This window comes from Perca flavescens, chromosome 2 (genome assembly GCF_004354835.1).
Source record: "Perca flavescens isolate YP-PL-M2 chromosome 2, PFLA_1.0, whole genome shotgun sequence".
Taxonomy (NCBI): Eukaryota; Metazoa; Chordata; class Actinopteri; order Perciformes; family Percidae; genus Perca; species Perca flavescens.
The window spans coordinates 12164671-12188228 of record NC_041332.1 but is presented as its reverse complement, the minus strand read 5'-3'; the positions used below and the strand labels follow the sequence as shown (position 1 = coordinate 12188228).

At 41.7% G+C, this 23558-nt stretch overlaps 1 protein-coding gene across 1 annotated transcript; it reads left to right on the top strand.

Moving 5' to 3' along the window:
- The first annotated feature begins 255 nt into the window (after positions 1 to 255).
- Positions 256 to 4183, top strand: LOC114573224 (neuropeptide Y receptor type 2). The gene is made up of 2 exons (XM_028605258.1): positions 256 to 1181; positions 2453 to 4183. The coding sequence occupies exons 1-2, from the start codon at positions 286 to 288 to the stop codon at positions 3447 to 3449; spliced, it is 1893 nt and encodes a 630-aa protein (XP_028461059.1). The 5' UTR covers positions 256 to 285; the 3' UTR covers positions 3450 to 4183.
- Positions 4184 to 23558: the final 19375 nt, after the last annotated feature.

The window sequence follows — 23558 nt, the reverse complement described above, 5'->3', positions numbered from 1 at the left end:
TAAGGACTGCACTGGGACCAGTGCTGAACAGCATGACGACTCCAGCTGACTCATCAGATGTGGCATAAGATGGGGGATCATGATTTACATTTGTCTAGAAATGTTTGTATCCACACAGAACAGAGGAACCTGCAGACCACATAACTGAAACCGGAAATTATGTGGATTATTATGGATTTTAATGAGGACCAAGGGACACCAGTACAGTAAGCCCTACAGTCGAGAGATCTGCATACACCTCTGCTACCTTTTGGCTGTGGCTTTTGTTTCCGCCTGGAGAACGGCATGGATCTGTCCCAGGACCACCTGTCAGACTGGAGCTCAGCGCCGCCCAGCTTCTCTCCGCTGCTGCAGTCCGACGGCTCTCAGGAAAGACTCAACCACACCTACGGCTTCCACAGCTCTGTAATGCTGTCCTCCACTTTCAGTTCCCCCACTGCCTCCCTCCATCAGCCTCTGCCTTCTCTGCTCCCCTCCTCCCTCATTCCTTACTCCTCCCTCATCTCCTCCCCTTTATTCTCCACCACCTCAGCCTCATCCTCATCCTCTCCACAAACATCCACTTTTGTCTACCAAGCATCCTCCTTTCCTTTGTCCCTGTCCACCTTCCCTTTGAAAGACTTGGCCAACCTGGAGAGCATGCTGCTCTGGACTGTCCACGAGCCCAGCACCATCGCTCTGACCGTCATGTACTGTCTGTCTTTCATTTTGGGATTTATCGGGAACTTAATGTCCCTGCGCGTCCTCACCAACAGGCGGAGCCGGCGGCTAGCTGGCGTCAGCGCCACTCGCAGTCTGCTGGTGAACCTGGCGGTGTGTGACCTGGCTGTGGTGTGTGTGTGCATGCCCATCACCCTGGGAAGTCAGATCTACACCGCCTGGGTGTACGGCGACCTCCTTTGTCGGGCGGTGCCCTTCACGCAGGCTGTTTCAGTCTCAGCCAGTGTGTTAACGCTGACTGTGATCAGCGTGAATCGCTACTACAGTGTTCGATCACCACTGCGAGCTCGCTCCATGTTTACCCGCCGTCGAATCTTGGCGACTGTCGCCGTGGTGTGGACAGTGTCTTCGATCATGTGCGCTCCTATTGCAGTGATGAACCAGCGGCGGGAGATCAGCTTTGAGACATTTGCCATCTTGGTGTGTGAGGAGAGGTGGCCTCAGCATCGCCTTAAACAGGGGTAAGTTCAGTCAAAATGTACCAGTACCATCAAGTCTAGGATCCTTCCGCTCTCCATCACATTTTCAGATCCTTTGTTCACTTACAAACCAGAGAGTCAACCATGATGCAGCTTGACATACCAAGCTGACACTGAGCAATTAGGCGCTGTTGAGCCATGGTCCCGTTAAATGGCCATCCATCACCATTAGTTTTTGTCCAGCCCTGTTGGCAGTAATTGGCTCTTAATGGCCAATTGAGCATGTGGAACTGGAAGACGCTGTCAATAAAAAAGAGCTCTCTGATTGGCTGATTAACCCAGTGAATCAGCAATTTTACCCATTGAAATCGTTTTCTCCTTCTCTGTTTTTCCCAGTCAGAAAAAAAGACCACAGACTATCAAAATCAGTGTAAAGCAAACTAACTTTACAGGGCTAGTTGTAACTTTTTGCCAGACATATTTTTAATTGATAATTTGAGGAAATAATAAGCCTTTTTAATTAGGTAGGTCTTTCTGTTATATGCGAGGCGCATAACTTACGTGCACGTCTTTGCAACTTGAGGGAACTTGAGGCGAAGCTAAACATGTAGTCAGTTGGTGTTTGCCCGTGCTGGTTTGGTGTGTTTGGTCCCTTTAGATTTTCATACAGGAACCCACTTGCTATTAAAACCTGTGAGGTTCTTCAATGCTGTGCCTGATGCTCAGACTGTCAACTTCAGCACTATTTAGTACTTCAAACACAGTTTTAGTGACAGGCTTTTGTTCCTTTTTTATCCTTCGCAGAATTTCCCTGTTTTGGTTTGATTAATCATGTCAAGTGTCTCAGAATGACTGTTGTGTTCACTTAATAGCTTTCTGTATATGCCATTATAGCTTCATTGTGTTCATTTTGCAACTTAGTGCTGCAAAGTGTTAGAAAAAGTGTTGATTATCCAGCGATACCCTCAAATCTAATCCTACTGGGAGTTCTAACACGGCGCTGCTGGTTATAATACTGTCATTGATCCTTGTGTCTTGTTGATGAAAACAAGAGCAAATGTCATAGTCTTGAAAGGAACCCATTGTGTTCCTGATAACTATACTTACACTGCAATCCATAACTTGAAATGAAGCATGCAGTCGTTATAATAAAAATATCCTTGGCTCATCAGGCATATCTAAATAGCAGAGGATGGAGATCATCTTTAGTGTTTCATCACATACTGTATAAAGATGGATATAATAGATATATTTTAATTAAAAGGGAATTAAATCAGTATCTCATTTTTAAATATTTCACTTTTCTTCCACAGATATAATGTGCTGCTGTTTGTGATGCTCTACTGCCTGCCAGTAACCTTTAACCTCACCATAGGCTTCCTAACTGGCAGGCGGCTTTGGGGTGGAAAAAAATCCACTTTCGCTGATCTCGACCCTCGCAGCGAAGCTCTGCATGCCTCACGCCTAAAGACGCGCCAGAAGATTGCCAAGATGGTTGTGTGTCTTGTGCTGCTGTTTGCAGTGTCCTGGCTGCCGCTCTACTTGGTTGACCTTTGGATCGACTGCGAGCAAAGGCCGTCGTCTTGGCTCCTGCAGACACGGCCATTTGCCCAGTGGCTGGGCCTGACAAACTCCAGCCTTAACCCCATTTGTTACTGTTTCATAGGGGATCTGTACCGCTCAGCTAAAGTGATACGGACGCGATACTACCAGAAAGTCTCCTCTATATTCGGCTCCTCCTCATTCTCCAGTTCAGCTGCCGTGATGTCTCCTACTGCGGTGATTACAGACACCAAAGTGAATGCTGCTGAGCGGCACCATATTTCTGCCGCCGCTGTGGCAGCGTCTGCATCCATTGTTGCAATCCCCAGGCTGTTGAGCTTGGCTAGAGGACAGGGACTTGGGCGGAAGGTCGGAGACAGTTCAGACAGCCGAGCAGGATCCGACCACAGTATCTCAGACTGGTGTCGGTCCAGTCCCAGTGTGTGTGACAGCTCCTTGTTCCCCTGCCAGCCCCACACGCTCCAGCACTCCATACAAACAGCAGACTTTCTGCCAACGAGAAGACACTCTGTGATGGAGAATGTAGGATCATTACCTTTAAGAATGGAGTCTGTGGACATAGATGTGCTGCCTTTGAGGAGGCATTCGGGGGACAGAATATATGGTCTGTCAGCTGATAAGAGAGACATCATTACCATGGGCAGAGACACTCTCTGTTACTCTGGGCAGTACAGAAGCAAAACCTCACAAACCTACTATCTGGTAGGAGATGGGCAGGATGAAACAACCGATATGACCAGCCTGTGAAAAAGCTGGACATGGAGAATTTTTTCTTGTCTGTCCCACAGGCAGCAAAAACAAAAACAGCTCCTGATTCAGTTTGCGGTTGACAGTGTGGGTTTATCCCTTGCAAAAGCCATTTTTTGTCTTGAGGATAAACTGGCTTGGTTGAAACACTCCTTCCTTCTCTGTATAGTATTCTTTCAGTATCATCGAAAGCACAGGGGATTCAGGATCAACGTTCACAAAACAATCAGGTTTTTCAAGGCAGATGGAGGGAGCAGTGATGGAGTGAAGCCTGCAGGGGGAAGATCTGGGGGTTGTGTAGCCACGAGCTAGAAAGACCCAGAATCGCTGATTTAAAGCTGTGCACCATTACATGCAAGTCATATCATAAGGGATTTAGCTGCTAGTCACAGTCGTGTCTGCTTAAGTCAATAGCCCAGCAGGGTGCATAATGTGTGATTAGTTTTGTTTACTTTATGTTATTCTCTTTCTTTCTTATTGCTTTGCTAATGCAGGGACATACTGTATTAGAGCTTCTGACTGGTCTTTACAGGATAATGTCACCATCAGTGTCTGCAGTCTGTGAAAAATGTGTACCGTAGCAGCAGTTGTTCACTAGTGCAGTCATGCGGTTGATTTGCAGGGAATATGAGACATATTCTATATGAAAGAGACAATCTAAAACTTTCAATACAATGTATGGTTTTGTTTTGCACATAACTCTGTGATATTGCTTTTAGGTATAAAAAATAACGTTTAAGGCTCATCAGATTTTTTTAAAGGTCCAATATGTAATATATTTACTGTAATAAATCCCAAAATGACCCCAATGCGTCATCAGATATCAAGGAAACATGCTAAACTGAAATACTATCTAAAAAAAACCCAGCATGTTTCTAACAGTTGCATGATCAGGGACGTAACAAACACGTCTGGGTAAATATCGGAGATGTATTTGAAAGATGGACACAGCTTAGAGCCCAAAAGGACGCCAAGTTGGCTAATCTCCTCCTGAACAGGCAAGCTTTAGCTTCAGGCTAATTTATCATGGCTAAAAGGGACATTTTATGTCATTTCAACATTCGTGTACTCACATTGAATTATATAGCTAGAGTACCCAAGTTGGTTACTCGCAAAAACAATTGAGACACAGCCAGTAAAGTGATCCCGAGTGGTGGCGTTTTCACACATACCTCATTTGGTCCGGACTTTCGGACTTTTCAGTTTGATCTGAACCAAAATTACAGGTGTGAAACCTCCCCCGGATCACGGTCTGGATGAAAAGACCAAATTTTGGTCCGATAAAAAGAGGTGGTCTCGGTCAGGTTCGTTTAAAGTGTGAAAGCATTTTTTGGATGGTTCGGATTTTCGGACCAAATACAAAAAGCTCTGACAGGCTCTCCTTTTGTTATAAGACCGGGGAAGCTCCTTTAAGGAATAGCTCGGTGCTTAGTGTGTAGACTATATGGGAGAGAGAGTGACGGTGAATGCGCTCAGAGCAGACAGCTGTCGGTTATCAGAGCAGAGAATACATCAGCAGTTTATTGGTTAAGTGGTAGTAAATGTACGGTGTAGGTTTCCGTTTTGTCTCTGAATAAATGCTCCAGAAAGAAAGTTCCCGTGTCTTGCTTCTCAACATCGCAACAAAACAAAAAGAGCCGCGGCAGTAGGGGGGGGTGTAGTAGTCAGTTGAAAAAACTCAGACACAGAGAGAGGATACGAGAGGACGGGGAACCCCGTCTACAAACCAATCAATTATAAGCATCTGGAGACGCAGCTCACGTATGTGATGACGACAGGACGTAGTTTTGTCACGTATGGTATATCTTTAGTGCGCTTGCATAACTGCAGTGTGAAACCAAAACTTACCGTATCAAATGTATACAATGTAACAAAAACATGAACCTTGTTCCGGACCTTGGTTCGGACTTTCAGGTGTGAAAACGCCCTAAGCCGAAAAAGTGTGCCTGTCAGTTGGGTATAGAGCTTTTATGACTGTCAATACAGCCAGCATCTAATGTTAGCTACTCCGCTGTGCTGTGAAGTAATGTCTGGCTATGTGCGACAAGCGCCTCAAGGCTGTTTTATGCTTCTGCGTCAACTCCACGCCGTAGCTACGCCGTCGCTCCTACGCCGTCGCTCCTACGCCGTCGCTCCTACGCCATCGTGCCCACAAAGTACTGCTTGCTACACTTTACAAACGGATAACCCCGTCATTGTAACCAAAATATGTCTGAGTTTATTTGCAAAGCTTATGTCAGTGAACTAGCATGTTGCTAATCCCCACAGTAGGCTGCTTGAAACGCCGACTATCAACACACAGGACGAGTTGACCAATCACAGTCCTTGCACATTTTTGGAGTTACACATTTTTGGAGGTGCACGTCGAGCTACGGCGGAGGGCTCGGAGAGTGGTTTGCGGCGACGCAGAGCGTCCTGCGGGGATACGCCGTTGATTAGACGCAGAAGCATACAACAGCCTTCAGCCTGGCAACCTCCGTGAACTTCAAGTCTGGGGAGGAGGGGCCGGGGGAGACAACTCTCTCGAGTATTTTGAATGTTTCTAATCATGGAGAAAGTTTTGGTTTAATTTGGCCTGGTGTTGCTTTTCTGATGCCACCCCAATATATGTCATTTTGGAGAACATCATTTTGTTTATGGTGCTAATAGGATATAATGATTACATTTTAAGAAATCAACTGCAATGTGTTCATGTTAGCTGTTTTCTGCTTGGTGGATGTAGGGGTTATTTTACCCCAACCATCAGTAGTGAATAAGATATCCATCCTGCCGATGTAATTTTCTGTCAACAGTGGAATAGTGGTTGCAAGGAGCAGTTAATGTTTTTCATGCCGATTGAAGAAATATGCCACTTAAGGGTGCCATGTGGATTTTTCTTTTAATCCAAGCCTAACAAATTTAACTTGCACGGCAGCTGAATTGTCACGATCACAAGATCATGCGAGAATCGCGGGATCACAAGATCACACAAAAATCCATCTTGTCAGGCTTCAACTTTAACCATAAGCGGTTCGGACCAATCAGTGTCCTGTAAGGAGCTACTGGCACACTTAAGGTGTGGGATGACCGTGACTCCAGGCCTATTTAAGGGATCTGTAACTAGGATATCAATGTTAATGCTATACTCTGGATGATACTGGGAACCATGTCAACAGGACTATTTCTTCCTTTTAGGGTAGTGAAAATGGTGTTGTATTCAGCCGTAGACATCTCAAAACCAAGACAAATTAAACCAAAACTGCATGTCTAGATACTACTAAAGGTCAGACAAAGTGTTTACAATTTGGGTGAGCTGACCCATGTGATATTTTTATACATCACATTCACTGCATTGTGAATAGCTACAGAAAAATACATGAGTATATCAGTCTTAGTATTTGATAACAGGAGAGTTTTGGTCAAACCAGCACATGCTTTGATGAGCAAAGGACTGAAACAGGGTGCCGAAATAGCTTTAAAGGTTAAAGAAATAAAAAAAACACACACACACACACACACACACACACACACACACACACACACACACACACACACACACACACACACACAGATGCATGCACAACAACAAAATCTAATCTACCCTCGGGCTGCTTCCAGTTGTGTGCAAGACAGAGGTGGTGAATAGCATGAACTGCTGTGAGATCAAGCTGCTAATCACACTCCTGACCTCGCAGCAAAAGGGAAGAGGTGCAACACTCAAGGCATCAAACTGTGTTGGAACTGTCCTATTTATATCATTGGATAAGGTAGCGTCGTACCTTAGGAAATCTCAATGACATTATGCTGTGACTGTCTTTCATCTGTCCTCTCTTTACTCTTCATCTACCTCTCTCTCTTTGTCAGTGTTGCACTGTGTTAATAGAGGGCATGTGTACTAAATAATTGGTGTTTAATTAAAAAAGCTAAAAGTCTGTCTGGGTCACCTGTAACTGCGACTGAAACATAGGATTTTTTTTTTTTACAGATTTTAAAGAGCCTGCAACACAGCCTTCAGTTTGAGGATTTTTACAAGCGGTCTTTTGCTAATAGAGACATAATAAATGTGGGGAGGCGTGAAATAGATAGATAAAAGTTTTTCTCAGTTGTGGGATCCTTTTGTCCAATCTTCTCTTGTTCCCTCAGGGTTGATTACATGTTAATTGGATCTGAATGTAGTTATGAGTAGCTCTCATTCCTTCTTATCAAATGAGTTACAAAGAAGTTGAAGGAGGGATGACTCAAAGACAGTCTCATCAAATTTGTGATATGGACAGCACACCACCATGAATTTAATCAGTGATTGTAGAACAAGTTGGGCATGCCTATTTTTACTTGTTCATCATGTAGAAAACGTAGTTAACATATTCCTGGTATTATTTAAGTTTAGGCACGGCCCAAGTTGCATTACGTAAAAACCCCTTCAACAATTTCTTCTGTTATGCTATTATTAATATATTATTATATAATAATATTGTTGTTGTACTGTATATATTGTTTTTGGGCATTTACTAAAATTACTGATACATTTTTTTCACATTTTGTTGTTTTGCAATTCATATTTGTCATATAATCCACAAAATATTTTTCTTTTAGTATGAGACTCCATCTCTTGTTTGATGAAATTTCAGGATGCCAGTTTCCAGCTGCATGTCATTTATAAATTATACAGGAACCTGAGCCCACTGCAGAAATCCCTCTTTGTGAATTGCTATCTGGTTTTTGAAGCACTAACATTGATGTGATGAGCACGCACACACGCACGCACGCACGCCCACGCACATACGCCCCAGGACTCATGATAAGGCACTATAAGGCTCTTCAACTCATGATTTCATTTCTTCAGACATCGAGATCTTTTTTTTTCCCCACATCCTCTCATCAATCTGTATTTTTCTTTTTACTCTCTTAAAAGGTCTCTCCCCACTTCTCTGCTTCTCCTTTCCATTATGGATTTCAGATCTCCTTTCTCCTGGCATCATTGCTGCAACAGTGATATTATACCTTTTTTTTTTTTTTTTTTATTTATCCTTTATTTTACCAGGTGATGTCCCATTGAGATAATCAAATCTCTTTTACAAGGGAGCCCTGGAGACCTTATATTTCCTTTTTTGACAACAAGACAAGAGCCATTTAACATAGAGCATACCCAGAAGGGTGCAATGCATTCTAAAGGCACAGAAACAGTGAACTAAACATGCTGTGAAATAATATGCATAATAGTGAGACCACTGCTGCAAAGCCAAAAACACCACTTATATTTGACAAGGTTAATGACGAATGTTCTGCTCTTGACATAACGTAAATAAACATTAATAGCAGACAGTGAAATGTGTCTTCCCCTGAAAAACGACTGCATAAGTCGTTTGTACAATCAGCAATTACCGTATAACCGATATTTACTTTTTATTGTTAGGTGGCGTCACCTTCTAGTGGCCGTAGTAATTATGATGGGAGCTAAGCAGGAAGTAGAGGACTGCCAAATTCCAAACAGGAGGCAAACAAACACAAGACTCTATTTTTGTTTGGCATTTTTGGGCAGATAGATTCCTTTGTTGGTTATTTTGGCCTTGGTTCAGTCATATTGCTTCAGTTTATTGTCACTTTAACGGAGAACTTAGTTTTTTTCAACCTGGACCCTATTTTACTACGTGACCGATGGGAATAACAATCTTTGAAATTGGTCCAGTATCTTTGCTAGTTTAAGACCGACGCAGTTGTCAATTTCCCGTCCAATGCCCACTTCGTTTAAATAGCAAATGCACCTGCGCCCATGGGCGTGCTGGTCTTACAGGAGGGTGTATTCAGGTGCATTCTTGGCGTATTGCTATCTTGAGACTGCGGGAAGTGATCGCACCATTGACCAACAAAAAACTGGTCTAAAGTCAAAAGCGCAGCATTTCATTGTTATTTTAACAGCAAATTGGTAAAATGCGCCTAGGCTCGTGCACAGTGAGCGCACACTATGTTTGTTACACACCCACAGGGAAGTGCAGCAGCACACAAACAAATTACAAATAACAAATAAAATAAAAATATTACGGTGCAAATTAATCTGTTGGTCTCCCATCAGTCATCTAAACACAAAAACATAGGAAAAAAGGGTTCAGGTTGAAAAAAAAAAAAGTTACGTCACTTTTTTGTAGTAATAAATGATTTTCCTGAACTGCAATTCAGTGGTCCAACTTTGGTTTGGAGACCAGGAAGGGAACGCCCTTTTGTAACAGTAGCTGTGTAACTAAAACTTATTTTCACTATCAATTAATGCACTGATTATTTTCTTGATTCATTGTTTGTTCTATGAAACGTTATAAAATAGTAAAATATTCCCTAGAGCCCAAGCTGACGTTACAGTTTTTCCCAACACACGTTGGTTACACACGTCCTTGGCTCATTTTCCCAAAACTGTAAACACAAAACCACAAATACAAAATGATAAACTCTGCAAGTCCCTAGCAAAAGAAAACACTGCATTCAAAACTGTTACATCTCTTTCCAAAATGTTTTTTTGCATTAAAATCACACACACACACACACACACACACACACACACACACACACACACACACACACACACACACACACACACCATATGAATAATTCTGTCTACCAACCAACAGCACACTAATGTGCCCAATACAAAACTACTCCTACTATGAATATCCCATAAGTATCAGGTTTATGCCTTTTGCATTCTCAGTGTTACGCTGTAGCCGGTTGTAAAAGACTGTCACAGTAATATATACAATTCAATTTTATTTATAGTATCAAATCATAACAAAAGTTATCTCGAGACCCTTTACAGATAGAGTAGGTCTAGACCACACTATAAATTCCAAAACCCCAACAATTACAGTAATTCCCTCAAGAGCAAGCATTAGCAGTGGCTATTGCGACAGTGGCAAGAAAAAACTCCCTTTTAGGAAGAAACCTCGTCAGACCCAAACTCTTGGTAGGCGGTGTCTGACGGGCCGGTTGGGGGCGTGATGAACAGTGGTGATAATAGTCACATTAGAAGTCACAGTGACTTGGAAGGTTATCGTGGAAGTTCATGTCATAGCAGGGCACATCGTGTCATACTGAGTAGTGCAGTCTCCTATACCGGATCCTGACTACTCTGCATAGGAACATCACAGCAGGGCGTTGCGGGATGTAACGTGGCACTGCAGAGCATGGGTGGATGCAGTGGATGCAGCAGGACGCAGCAGGATGCGGCCGGGAAACATAAGGACTCCGGGGAGTAAACTCCCCAGAGCTAGATTAGTAACAAGCTTTTCTGGGACAGGATGCATACAAAAGTAACAAGTAGAGATGAGAGAGCAGCTCAGTGTGTCTTAGGAAGGAACAGCCTCCCCGGCAGTCTAGAATTGTAATAGCATAACTTAAGAGAGGCAGGTTAAAGAGAGGTGCCTGGTCGGGCTAGAACTCTCCCCAACCGGATCGGGCTGTACTGGCCTGCCTCCCTCTACTCTCGCTAGATTATTAATTATACAGTATATAAAACTGATGACTACGAGGAGAAGCAGTGGGCCGGGTTAGGTGGACGCTTCAACTCCTCGTTCCCTAACTATAAGCTTTATCAAAGAGGAGGGTTTTCAGTTTACTCTTAAATGTGGTGACGTTGTCTGCCCCTCGAACCCAGACTGGGAGCTGGTTCCACAATACTGGAGCCTGATAGCTCAAGGCCCTGGCCCCCAGTCTACTTCCAGAGACTCTAGGAACCACAAGTAGCCCCGCATTCCGGGAGCGCAGTGCTCTAGTGGGACAATAAGGTACTATGAGCTCTTCTAAGTATGATGATGCTTGACCACTTAGAGCTTTGTAAGTCAGGAAGAGGATTTTAAATTCGATCCTAGATTTCACTGGAAGCCAATGCAGAGAAGCTAATACAGGAGAAATATGATCTCTTCTCTTAGTTCTCGTCAGAACACGTGCTGCAGCATTCTGGATCAGTTGGAGAGTCTTAAGGAACTTATTTGGGCAACATGATAATAAGGAATTGCAGTAATCTATTCTAGAAGTAACGAATGCATGGACTAGTTTTTCAGCATTGTTTTGAGACAGGATATTCCTAATTTTGGCAATGTTACGAAGATGGAAAAAGGCTATTCTTGAGGTTTGTTTTAAGTGGGCGTTGAAGGATATATCCTGATCAAAAATAACTCCTAAATTTCTGACAGCAGTGCTGGAGGCCAGGGTAATACCATCCAGAGTAACTATATCTTTCGAAAACGAAGTTCGGCGGTGCGTTGGTCCTATCACAATAACTTCAGTTTTGTCTGAGTTTAACATCAGGAAATTGTGGGTCATCCAGGATTTTATATCCTCAATACACGTTTGAAGTCTTGCTAACTGACCACTTTCATCTGGCTTAATTGACAGATATAATTGGGTATCGTCTGCGTAACAGTGATAGTTAATTGAGTGTTTCCTAATAATATTACCTAGAGGAATCATATATAAGGAAAATAGAATTGGTCCAAGCACTGAGCCTTGAGGAACGCCATGGCTAACTTTAGCGTGCTTGGAGGGTTTATCATTAACATTAACAAATTGGGATCGTTCAGAGAAATAGGACTTAAACCAGCTTAGTGCGATTCCTTTAATGCCAACTAAGTGTTCCAGTCTCTGTAACAGGATTGTATGGTGAATAGTGTCAAATGCAGCACTAAGATCTAGTAGAACAAGAATGGAGACAAATCCTTATTCTGCAGCTGTTAGAAGGTCGTTAGTAATTTTCACCAGTGCCGTCTCTGTGCTATGATTCTTTCTAAATCCTGATTGAAAATCATCAAATAGACTGTTGCTATGTAGAAAATCACATAACTGATTAGCAACCACCTTCTCAAGGATCTTGGATAGAAAGGGAAGGTTAGATATAGGTCTATAGTTTGCTAAGACCTCAGGATTGAGGGTGGGTTTTTTCAGAAGAGGTTTTATCACAGCAATTTTAAACGACTGCGGTACATAACCTGTTAATAAGGACATATTGATCATATCTAGTAGTGAAGTGTTTACCACGGTTAACGCTTCTTTGAGTAGCCTCGTTGGGATGGGGTCTAAGAGACAGGTAGATGGCTTAGCTGAGGATATCTTTAACATTAATTGTTGAAGGTCTATAGGATAAAAGCAGTCTAAGTATATGTCGGGACTCGTCGTTCTTTCTAGCGGTCCTGCATTTAAAGATGAACTGTTAGAAGTTAAGGGCAAAAGATAATGCCTCTTATCTCTAATTGTTATAATTTTATCATTAAAGAAGCTCATGAAGTCATCCCTACTCAGTGCTAGAGGAATAGATGGCTCAGTAGAGCTGTGACTATCTGTCAGCCTGGCTACAGTGCTGAAAAGAAACCTTGGGTTGTTCTTGTTTTCTTCTATTAATGATGAGTAATAGTCTGATCTGGCTTTTCTTAGGGCCTTCCTATAGGTTTTGAGACTTTCTTGCCATTCCAAATGGGATTCTTCCACTTTGGTGGAGCGCCACTTACTTTCGAGGTTTCGCAAGATTTGTTTTAATTTGCGAGTTTGGGAGTTATACCAAGGAGCTATTTTCCTTTGCTTTATCGTCTTCTTTTTGAGAGGAGCGACAGAGTCTAAGGTCGTCCGTAGGCAAGTTGTAGCACTGTCTACAAATGTATCAATTTGAGAGGGACTGAGGTTAACATAGAGGTCCTCTGTTATGTTAAGGCACGACATAGACTGGAATGCTGTAGGAATATTTTCCTTAAATTTAGCTATAGCACTGTCAGATAGGCATCTAGTGTAGAAGCTATTATCTGGTTTAGTATACCTACTCAATTATAAATGAACAAACACACAAATGCAATACAGTGACAAAAACATTGCCATTTATTTCCAAAATGCAGTATTTTTGAACACTTGTGTTTTGCATGTACCACTTTCCATATCCAAAAGGAGAAAACCAGGAAAATGTGCAATAAGATAAAGGCTTTACTGTACAAAGATTACAAATGAAAGTGACTACTTATTTAGGGTTAGGGTTCTTTATTTTGTGCCTAATGTAGACAGCTGTGTGTAGTGTTTTACAAAAAGTGTGATACAGAATTGGACACTGAATGAGTACATGAGTTTTAGGTTTCAGTGACTGTGTTTCAAGTTCCAATTTTGGTGTGTAAACAATTGGGAAAAACTGTAAAACTTAATTTTAGTCCGAACAAAAGTTCCAAAAGTCAGAGATAGTTGGTAATTCTTTTTCTATCAATCCACTTATTGATCAACTGTTTAATTATTTTAGCTCTATACTTAAGGGTCACCATAATGGCATTTTCAGTGTTGATAGCGAGAGAGTTTACTTTTACAGTCAATGTCTGTGTTTTTGTCTCAAGCTGAAGTGACTGTTCCCCTCAAACATTTCACATTTTAGGACAGTGCTCTGTTATTCACAGCTCACAGTTATTGGTACTCAGTTGCCCAGGGAAACTAGATACAGCATTGTCTGCCGACCACTTATTTGGTTCTGTTGTCCCTGTTGGTTTTAGTTTTCACACTTACTTCACTCTTACATCAAAGCAAATGCTGTGATATTGATTTACTCCACTGGATAAAGTAAAATGAAAATAAAAATAGCCGTGCTGATACTGATTGAGACAGCTGAGTCACCAGACTTATCAAGAACTTCATCCATCCTCGAGATGCACAGCAGGCTGATAAACTCGGCAGGACGGTGAAAGGAGATATAAACACAGCACATGCTGGAAAAACGTTAAACACTATTTAATACTTTCCCAAAAAGAAATACTCCTGTTCTGTCTTTCCTCAATCGCATCATCTCCAGATTGAATCAGCCCCGACCGAGACACTAGAGATATGAGCAGACGAGCAGGAGGTCACCTCTCTACCAAATGTGATTTAGCCAAATAATCAGACGATATTATCCTCCTATATTTAGAAAGCTGTAAGTCTGGCACAGTTAAAATCTTACATATTTATAGAACTATTTTATAAAAAGGTGTGTATACAACGTGTGTACAGAGTGTGCGTGTGTGTTTACAGAGTGAGGGAAGTGTTCAATGTGTTTAACCATATTGATATCACTTTTTCATTTCTAAAAAAAAAAAAAAGGGTTATAATTACACAGGACTATTATCACTGTAATTATAAACAATTCAAATATGGAAAGCATTCTGTCTGCCTTGGATGGATGTCAGCCGTGCAGCCTGCTCTCTCTGTTGCAGCTTGTGAAAATGGCCTCATTCAGTTGGCAGCTTTGCATGTTATCTGTCACCCCAAATAATTGGATTGTTATATTTAAAGCCACGGTAAGCTCAGGAAACGTATTGGCTGTGTTGGTAACCCGTCCATCACCAACTGTCAGTACTTCCCAACTGCTCCTTTAACATTTTTTGTCTTTATTTCCTCATTTAAAAAGATAATCCTCAACAGTCATAAGCTCTCAGAGTGCTGTCGTCGTGATTGATGATTAACAAGTACCATAAATTAGCTAGTTCAGCCGAGTTCCCACTACAAGACTTTTGATGTCGCCAGTTTGCTGTATTATTCACAGTTCACACTACCTGACTGACAGGTGAAAGGGGCTCACACACTACTAGATCTCTCACCAGGAAGAATCCCTGAGTCTAGTCTCCAAACTATGTTTTTGTCTAAAAAACACTCAAGAAGAGACACGGGACATGAAATAATACCACACATGGGACATGGGATGTCTGCCAGAAACAAGTGCTCCAAGTTGCTCGTGGCTGATTTACAGGAGAGAAAGATCAGACAGAGCGTTTTAAAGGGGTTTTGGCACACAAGTTCACAAAAATAGCCTTTTTCTACACATCTTTACTATTTATGGCCTGTTTTCTCTACGTGCAACAACACATTTAGTTGCTAATGCAACACATACAGAACAGTATAGGCTACCCCTCCCCCTGGTTTCCACTGAGCCTGTGTCTTACACTCTCATTGGCTCTTGTTGCTCCAGATATTTAGCCTGCTAGATATCCTCTGGTCTTGCATTTTTGAACAGTTCACGCTCAAGCGTGTGCATGCGAGCACCCAGCCAATGCCGATTTGCCTCTGATATTGGACTTTTGTCAGGGAGCTCCAAAAACTGTTGGCGAGCTACAGCTGTTGTAAGTAAAAGCTGAGCCAAAACACACACTTTAGTTTCCCTCGGTGCCTGCAAACTAACATAATTTGGCAAATCTGGGAAGTTTTGGAGCTGAAGAGCTGTGATAGAATTTAACTAAATACACTTGACAGACTGAGATGGAAATTCAGTTGAACTTTTGAACTGTTATCGGCACCACAAGGTCAGCGGTGGCCAATACTAATCCAGTGACAAATCAGCTAAGTGCATTCCCTCTTTTGTGTAACTAAATGGTAAACATGACGAAGTGAGGATGCATCTAGAACCCAAAAATACTAAGAGTCCACAGCCGTAGGCACAGAAGTAAAAATGAAAAGTCAGGGTATCACAAAAGTCATTAGGATTCATCCTCTGGGCACCATGGATATCTGTATCAGAAGGCATCACAATCCATCCAGTTGTTGAGATATTTTAGTCTGGACCAAAGTCGTGGACCAAAACGCCTACATTGCAATCCCCAGAGCCACACTGATAGCATGGCTAAAACACCATCAGACCACTGAGCATGATGTAAAATTCCTCATTTGATAGTTTGGCCAGCCAGCCTGTGAGTTTCTAGTTTAGGTGTTTTGCTTTAAATCCTTGAAGAAACAGTGTGGCAGAAAAACCATTAGGAAGCCACTATAAGTTGATTGTGCCATTTATGGGTTAGTCTGGCTCCAGGGCCAAGATGGTAGCCTTTTTTTTATATCCCATGTGAGGAAAGTAAACTGCTTTATGTTTGCTCGGCCTTGCACTTTTCGATTCTAGTTCTAAAGTATTTTTTGCAAACGTGCTGTAACTGAGTAATTAGAACAGTATATGTATTACAGTTTATTCCAATTGCTAAAACACAATTTTGCAAAGTAGGCTGGTTTTATGTGCACAAATAAGTGACAGGTACCATAAGATTTCTTCTTCCTGTTCCTTTTTTTTCATTCATGCATGTTATGAATGAATAAATGAATGACTAAAGTAGAAATGTTGTCATAAAACCATATCTCTGTCACGCTTTCCAGCAACTCTCACTAATCACAGCTGAACACAGAAATACTGTGAGGATATCGACTGTTACAATGCAAATGAATGAAGTTGACTAGAGGCTATAGGTCAGACTTTCACACGTCTCACAATCTTGTCTTCTAACGTACATACTCAATGGCTTTACATAATACGTTTTTGAGGAAACATAATAATTAAACAATAAGTGACAGGGAGGTGGTCCTGTGTGTAGTCAGGTTTACACTCATTTTAACATTTTGAAGTTAGGGAAAGATTGGGTCAAGCTGGGACTCACCAATCAGCCGAGTCTGTTATGGTTTCAGCATTTTGCCTTGTGTTTTGCGCTATTTCTGTTGCTTCCTTGTAGTTTCTGTATGTTGTATGTATGTTTTTGTTGGTTATTCTGTATTGTGTAGGTCTTGGTTGATTCCTGTATTCTCTGTTCTCCCTTGTGTTGGGTCAAGTTGCTGTGTTTAGTTGATTTCATGTTTTCTGTCTGGTTTTTCTGGTTTCCTGTTTTGTTTTGATAGTCTGGTTTTCTGTCTTGTCTTGTCCAATTTACTTCCTGTGTTTTCCCTCCTTTGTTGATTGTCCTGCCCCGCCCTGATGTGTTTCACCTGTTGTCTCACCTGTTCCTGATTTACTCATCCCCTCATGTATTTAGCCTCTGTGTTCCCTTTGTCTCTCGTTAGATCGTCTGGTGTTCTTCCCTGTGACTTGTGTTTTGCTCCCTCGTGTCTTGTGTTCCTGCCAGTGTTTTTGCCCGTTGGTTTATGCTTTACTTTGAGTTTTCCAGTCTGTGTACTACCGTTTTTTTGTTATATTAAATTCCTGAGTTCAAACCATCTTCTGCCTGCCTGCCTCCACCTGCATTTGGATCCTATACCTTCCACTCATCACAACACAGTCAGCTGATTGGTGAGCCACAGCTTCACCCAGCATCCCTGTAGTTACAGAAGATAGCTACCGCTATTTTAAATGATGACTCTCACCCTTTGCGCAGTGATTTTCAGTTTCTTTAGTCCCAAGGTGCAGAACAAAGCGGTACAAATATAGCTTTGTTCCTGTTACTGTCACTGAGCTGAACAAGCTGTAGCGATGTTTGCACATACTGTACATGACATGAGCATTGAGTTCGGTTATAAACCTGCTTCTATCTTGATTTTTATTTGAGAGTATATTTATTTGAATGATTTTTTTTTTTATTTCACTTAATTTGTTCTCTCTCTCATGTCCTGATTGATCTGTTTTTTGTACGTTTTCATAGTTGTGTGTCATAATGGGTCATATGCTTGATGCAAAACAAATCTACATACTGGTACAAATAACGTAACCTGAACCTGATTGCGTTTTAAGTTAAATATATATTGAAAAAATAAACCCATCTTGTACCATGTCACTAATGACTTTCAACAATCTTTATCTAAAATAACAAAACAAATGAAAAACCTTAGTATTTCCCTGATCAATAATTAATTCACTCATGAGCAATTTTCCCATTATGTTGAGTAAATAATCTGTAATGCCCTGCGGCATTAGATTTTCTGAACACAAAAGAAAGTATTTGCTGTTGCAAATTAGTTTAACGTTTAAGTCTAGTCTAACTTTTAAGAGACAAAATTGCTCTGCAAATATTCACTCTGCCTCTTTCAAATTCGGCTGGAAAAAGATTTGGAGGTCAGTGTTCAGCTGCAAATCACAAGGTTTGTGTATTTTGATTGAGTGGACGAGCAATTGGTTCTGGAGATGTTCAATCACCCTGTTTTGTACAACGCCACATAACTGCAGACTGTAGGCGAATCTGATTGCAGTCTCTAAAAACCCCACTTCCAGCTGTCCTTACACCACAGCTCCAGAGTGGTTTGGAAGCTTCTCAGCTACTGGCCACAACATGGACTAACTGCTGTCACTTATGTCCCACAAAAAAATTCTATTATGCTATCGTGGAAGAGTGGTGTTATTTTGAGCCTTGTTAGTGTATAAAGTAGCGATTTACCCTCTGCCCCAAAGGCTAGCGTTATAAGCTAATCAAAGGTTTACGCTCGCTTGTTTCAAGCTAGAGACACATTCGATTAGCATTAAAACGTATCCCAGAGAACAGTCAACTCGGTACAAATATGTTATTAACCCATAGGTTCATTTTGCACGGGAATTATCCTTTAAACGAGAGGTCTGTTTTTCTTCTATTGTTCATATGATTGAATTGAGCCAAGACCAGCGCAAAGTACCTTGAGCTTTACAGACGCACACTGGAAATTCTTTCGAGTGGTAGATAATTCTGCACTGTAATTATTGTCTGTCACACACAGGCTTCTGTGATCATCTCACAGGTGTACAAACTGCTTTGTCACGGAGGCAAACGCACATTCACACATACTGTATTATGCTTCAGGTGTTGTGCAAATATGCACACTCGCGTATTTATTCCCCATTTGTGTCCCTGTTAAAGTTTTTCCTCATCCAAATTGAGTGTCAAAGGACAGAGGGTGTTGTATTGTGTTTGTGTTGTAAACACCCCTGAGGCAAATTTGTGATTTGTGATATATACATTCATAAATAAAAATGACTTGACTTTCTCACATCATTTCCACATTTCCCTTTTCTTGCACACGCTGTCAGGCTTCATCCGAAGCTGATCTGTGCATTAGACCAGAACAGAGGAAACAGTCAAATCTTAAGCTTTTTTGTTCTTTCATTTATAGTCTGCACACATGAGCCCTCAGTGGGATTGCCTAGTGTCAAATGATTTCATGGGGCGTACTAAACAAGCAACTATACAAGCAACTATACAGAGGACGGAAGTGCATGCATCAACACACACACACTCTTACTCTCTGGGAGTGTTATTCTGAGAGTAGCAGATAAGCTTTTCTTAAAATGCAACAACCAAGATGGGAACTGTGCATTTGTCAGTTTGTGTGTGTGTGCGCATATATCTGTGCTTATGTCTGAGGACACAGGGGTTGCTATGAATGATAAAAAGTGTTATTTATTGTAACGCTTCATAGTTTATCTTTGTAGATAGACTCAGTCACCGTAGCCTGAAGTCAAGGGCAGTGCTCCCCAGATGGCGGAGGCTCTGTCAGTAAGCTGGTGTGTGTCGTCCCCCATCATCGATTTCCAATACTCAATAAACAAATCAAGTGAAACGGAAACCACAAGATTTTCTGAATTGGCGCCGAAAGAAAAAGCCAACCTGGTGAGACTGGCTTAGTGATGGAACTGGAGTCAATCCCCATAATACAGTAATTTAACTGTAATATGGAGACAAATGAGCTCCAGAAATAGCTATTTCCTGTTATTCAGCTGAAAAGCGAGTGAGGAATATTTTCCTGCAGCAGTAATTCAGTAACATTGGCTCTGTGATTCAAGGACTGTGATAGTGATTTAAATGAACATTAAAGTTTTACTGTAAGAGATGTGTAATTTTGGTGTGGTGATCCAAAATATAGCAAGTTTTTACTGATATTGTCTCTTTCAACAGCCCACGTTTTGCACAGTATGTGGTGGTATTTACCTATTAATCTAAACACTGGAAGAACGTTGGGAAAGGTTGTGGTTTATATCCAGAATGACCCTCTGAGGGTGGGAGAGTCACAAGTTGTCTCTCCCAGTGGGTGGTGACTAAACAGCAAGCCTTAGGCCTCCTGCACACTGCCTGGCTTTTCTGGTGCGTGTCAGTTGCGTGGCGTTTTCTGTCTTTACACACCAGAAACGTGTCTGACAAGGCCCTGCTGCTGCTAGCCTTGTCTGTACACATGTATGTTTCCCATTGATAAAATGAAATAATATATACTGATTTGATTACAGCAAAGACAACGTTGGCAGTATTGACGGCAAAATAGGCTACACAAGATTTCGTTCTGTATTGACAGGTGCAATATTTGAAAATCAATAATTATTTATTATTTTTTAAAATTACATTTATATCTGCATTTATGTCAAAACTGAGACTTTCAAACATGAAAATGTCATTTATTAAATGTATTTGTGTCAAAATGACACATACACATCTTTTAGTATTCTATTTGCCTGTCAATACTGCCAACAGGCTTGCGTGTCGCGTGAAAAATAGGCGTTCTGGCATGCACGCGTTTTTGTCGCCTGAGACGTGCATGTCACGCAGGCAGCGTGCAAGCTCTAAGCTGTTAACATGGGAGCAGAAATAAAACCGGACACGGCACACAGCTGACACGCTCACGCCACGAAGCCAGTGTGCAGGAGCCCTTAAAGCTGTTTCATCGTCCTGTCTGGTTGAACGTTTCAAGTCTGTTTTACCCCTGGCCACACCCAGTATCACAGTGGGATGTGGTCAAAAGTGTGCATTGCTGCATCTGTAAACACACCCAACAGTGATGTCACAGGGTCCTAGACAGGGTGACCAGACGTCCCGAAAAATTCAGGACAGTCCCCAATTACGAGTTCTCCCGAATACCAAATCCTGTCTTTTTTTGTCCTGAAAATCAGACTATACTCGCGTTTTTATTAGTTATAGCCTAATAGAACAATAAATACTGATCGTTGTGAAACATTATTTTGGTGTTTTCCATAGAGGGGCACTGCTATGCTTGTAGCCTACATGAATTATGGCTGTTGTAGTATTTTTTTTAACCACAGTAGTGCTGCAACTTCAACAGCACTTTGCTATGATAAACAACTATGCATAGCTATGACATTGATGAATTTAAACCTCTACAGAGGGAAATTAAACCATCCATTGCTGACATGGACCTGGTGAACATCCACCCAAAACGCTGAAATGTTACTGCAGGTACCCAAAGGAGTGAAAAGGGAAATACCTGTGGATCATTTCTGCTGCATTATGGACTTCATACCATGAATTTTTTTTTAAAATTATTTCTAGAAAAAAAAACATTTCCTGTATATTACATCTCCTGCAGGGGAACAGCAACACTAAATTGCCAGTGCCTGTTACCTACATGTGTGTCAGTCCTGTGGTACAACAGTGACATGTCTCACCTCTTGCCTAGTGTGATAGCACTTCCCGGAATGAAACATGATTGATATAGACTAGTCTCTAGTAGAAGAAGGCGATATTTGCCCTGATGCAAACCAGCAGTATAAGGAAGCTGGCTGCACCCTCTATAAGCAGCTCTATAATTAACTGTAGCCAGCTTTGGACAATGGTAAGGAGATCCTTATGAAGGTGGCTGGAATAATAATTTATACTGTTCATTGATCCCCAGTGGGGAAATTACAATTTACACTCTGTTAGAAATCACTACACACAGGCCTGAAATACACACAGACATGCTCAGGACCTATTCATGCACAAATGGAGAGATGTCAGAGTGAGCCCTGAGCGGTTGGGGGTGGTACGGTGCCTTGCTCAAGGGCACCTGGCAGTGTCCAGGAGGTGAATTGGCATCTCTCCAGCTACCAATCCACACTCTGTACTTTGGTCCATACTGGGACTTGAACCAGCAACCCTCCGGTTCCCAACCCAAGTCCCTACGGACTGAGCTACTGCCACCCCAAAATGGTCCTGGCCTGGGTTCAGTGCTACCAGCCCTCTGGCTCACCTGCAGCACTGATCCTAGCAGAGAGCTCCTGACAACACACTGCTGTTCAGAAAAGCGATGACAGCTACATGTTTCTTTCTCTCCCCTCGAGTCCTCCCATCTTTCTCCCTAATGCAGCATTCAGACCAAAAATAGCACTTTGAAAAATCAGCCTGTGCTGTTGCTGGTGTGTTGCTGTGGGTGACAAATGAAACAAACTAGGAAGGCTTATCACAGGAAGAGACAACAATTTGTGTGTGTGTCAGGATTTTACACATCTGGAGAGTAATTACAGCAGCGATAATTGTCTCCATCACAACGCTTGCATAGGAAAACGTGAAAGTAATACATCTTTCTGTGTTGTTGATTTTTGCTTCTGGTTGACATTTCACTGCACCGTGGCAAAAAGCTGAGGCGAGTTCAACTGTTTTGACAGACAGCATTGTTCTGCCCTCCGTGTCGGCACTCCTGCTGCGCCAGCACGGTGGGTTTTGTTGGCTTTGATGTTTTGAAGCACTGCTAATGTTTGTCTGCAGCCTTTATTCATTTCATCCTTCTTCTTCTTGTTTCATATTCCCAGTGACAACGCACACTCCCGCAAAGCACAGCTGGCAATGAAGCCCGCTTAGCCAACAGATGTCTGTTGATGGAGGTAGCCAGGTTTTTTGGGTGGCCGGTATATTAGCACTTTTTCCTTGTATAGCTTAGCCATTGTGTATTCAAGGTAGTACACTGAGACCTGTGTATTATGGGTGTGAATCTTCACTGGTCTCAAGATTCAATTTGATTACGATTATCCTGTCAACGATGCGAATCTATTCAATATCATATCATTTCATTTCATTTCATTTCAAACCTTTATTTAAAGAAGACCGTTCCGGGTTTTGCAAGGTTTCCCGAAGAAAAGAACCAAGCCTTGTGGTGACGACTGCATTGAAAAAGAAGAAGAAAAAGAGTATACTAAAGCTTCTGTAACTATGGGGAATGAAACCTCCATGTGAAGCATCTGGACCCGTTGTTGGTGAGATGAACCAGAAATATTGACCGAACTGCTTGAGATGTCTGACATAATGGTCCTTTCTTTAATTTACCTATTTTATCTGCTTTTATATGTTTAACTGTTTTAACTTCTCTTTATTTGCATATTTTATCTCTCAGTTCTTTAAATTCTTATACTGCACTGTAAAATGTATTCTTGTCTTTTAAATAGTTTTTAATTGTTTTCTAACTGCTCTTTCATGTTTTATGTAAAGCACTTTGAATTGCCCTGTTGCTGAAATGTGCTATATAAATAAAGCTGCCTTGCCTTGCCTTAAAACTCCGGGCCCATCGAGGGAGACCCTCATTTTCAATGGGGCCGAGTGCACAGCATGCATTTCAGCAAATTACTTTACAGTACTGTATCATGTATCAATACTGTATCAATATTATTATATATTGCTACACATGGTTTTCATCGACAAATTCAAGCAGTCAGATATATATGAACTGCCCTTTTCATTGTATCTGCTCTTG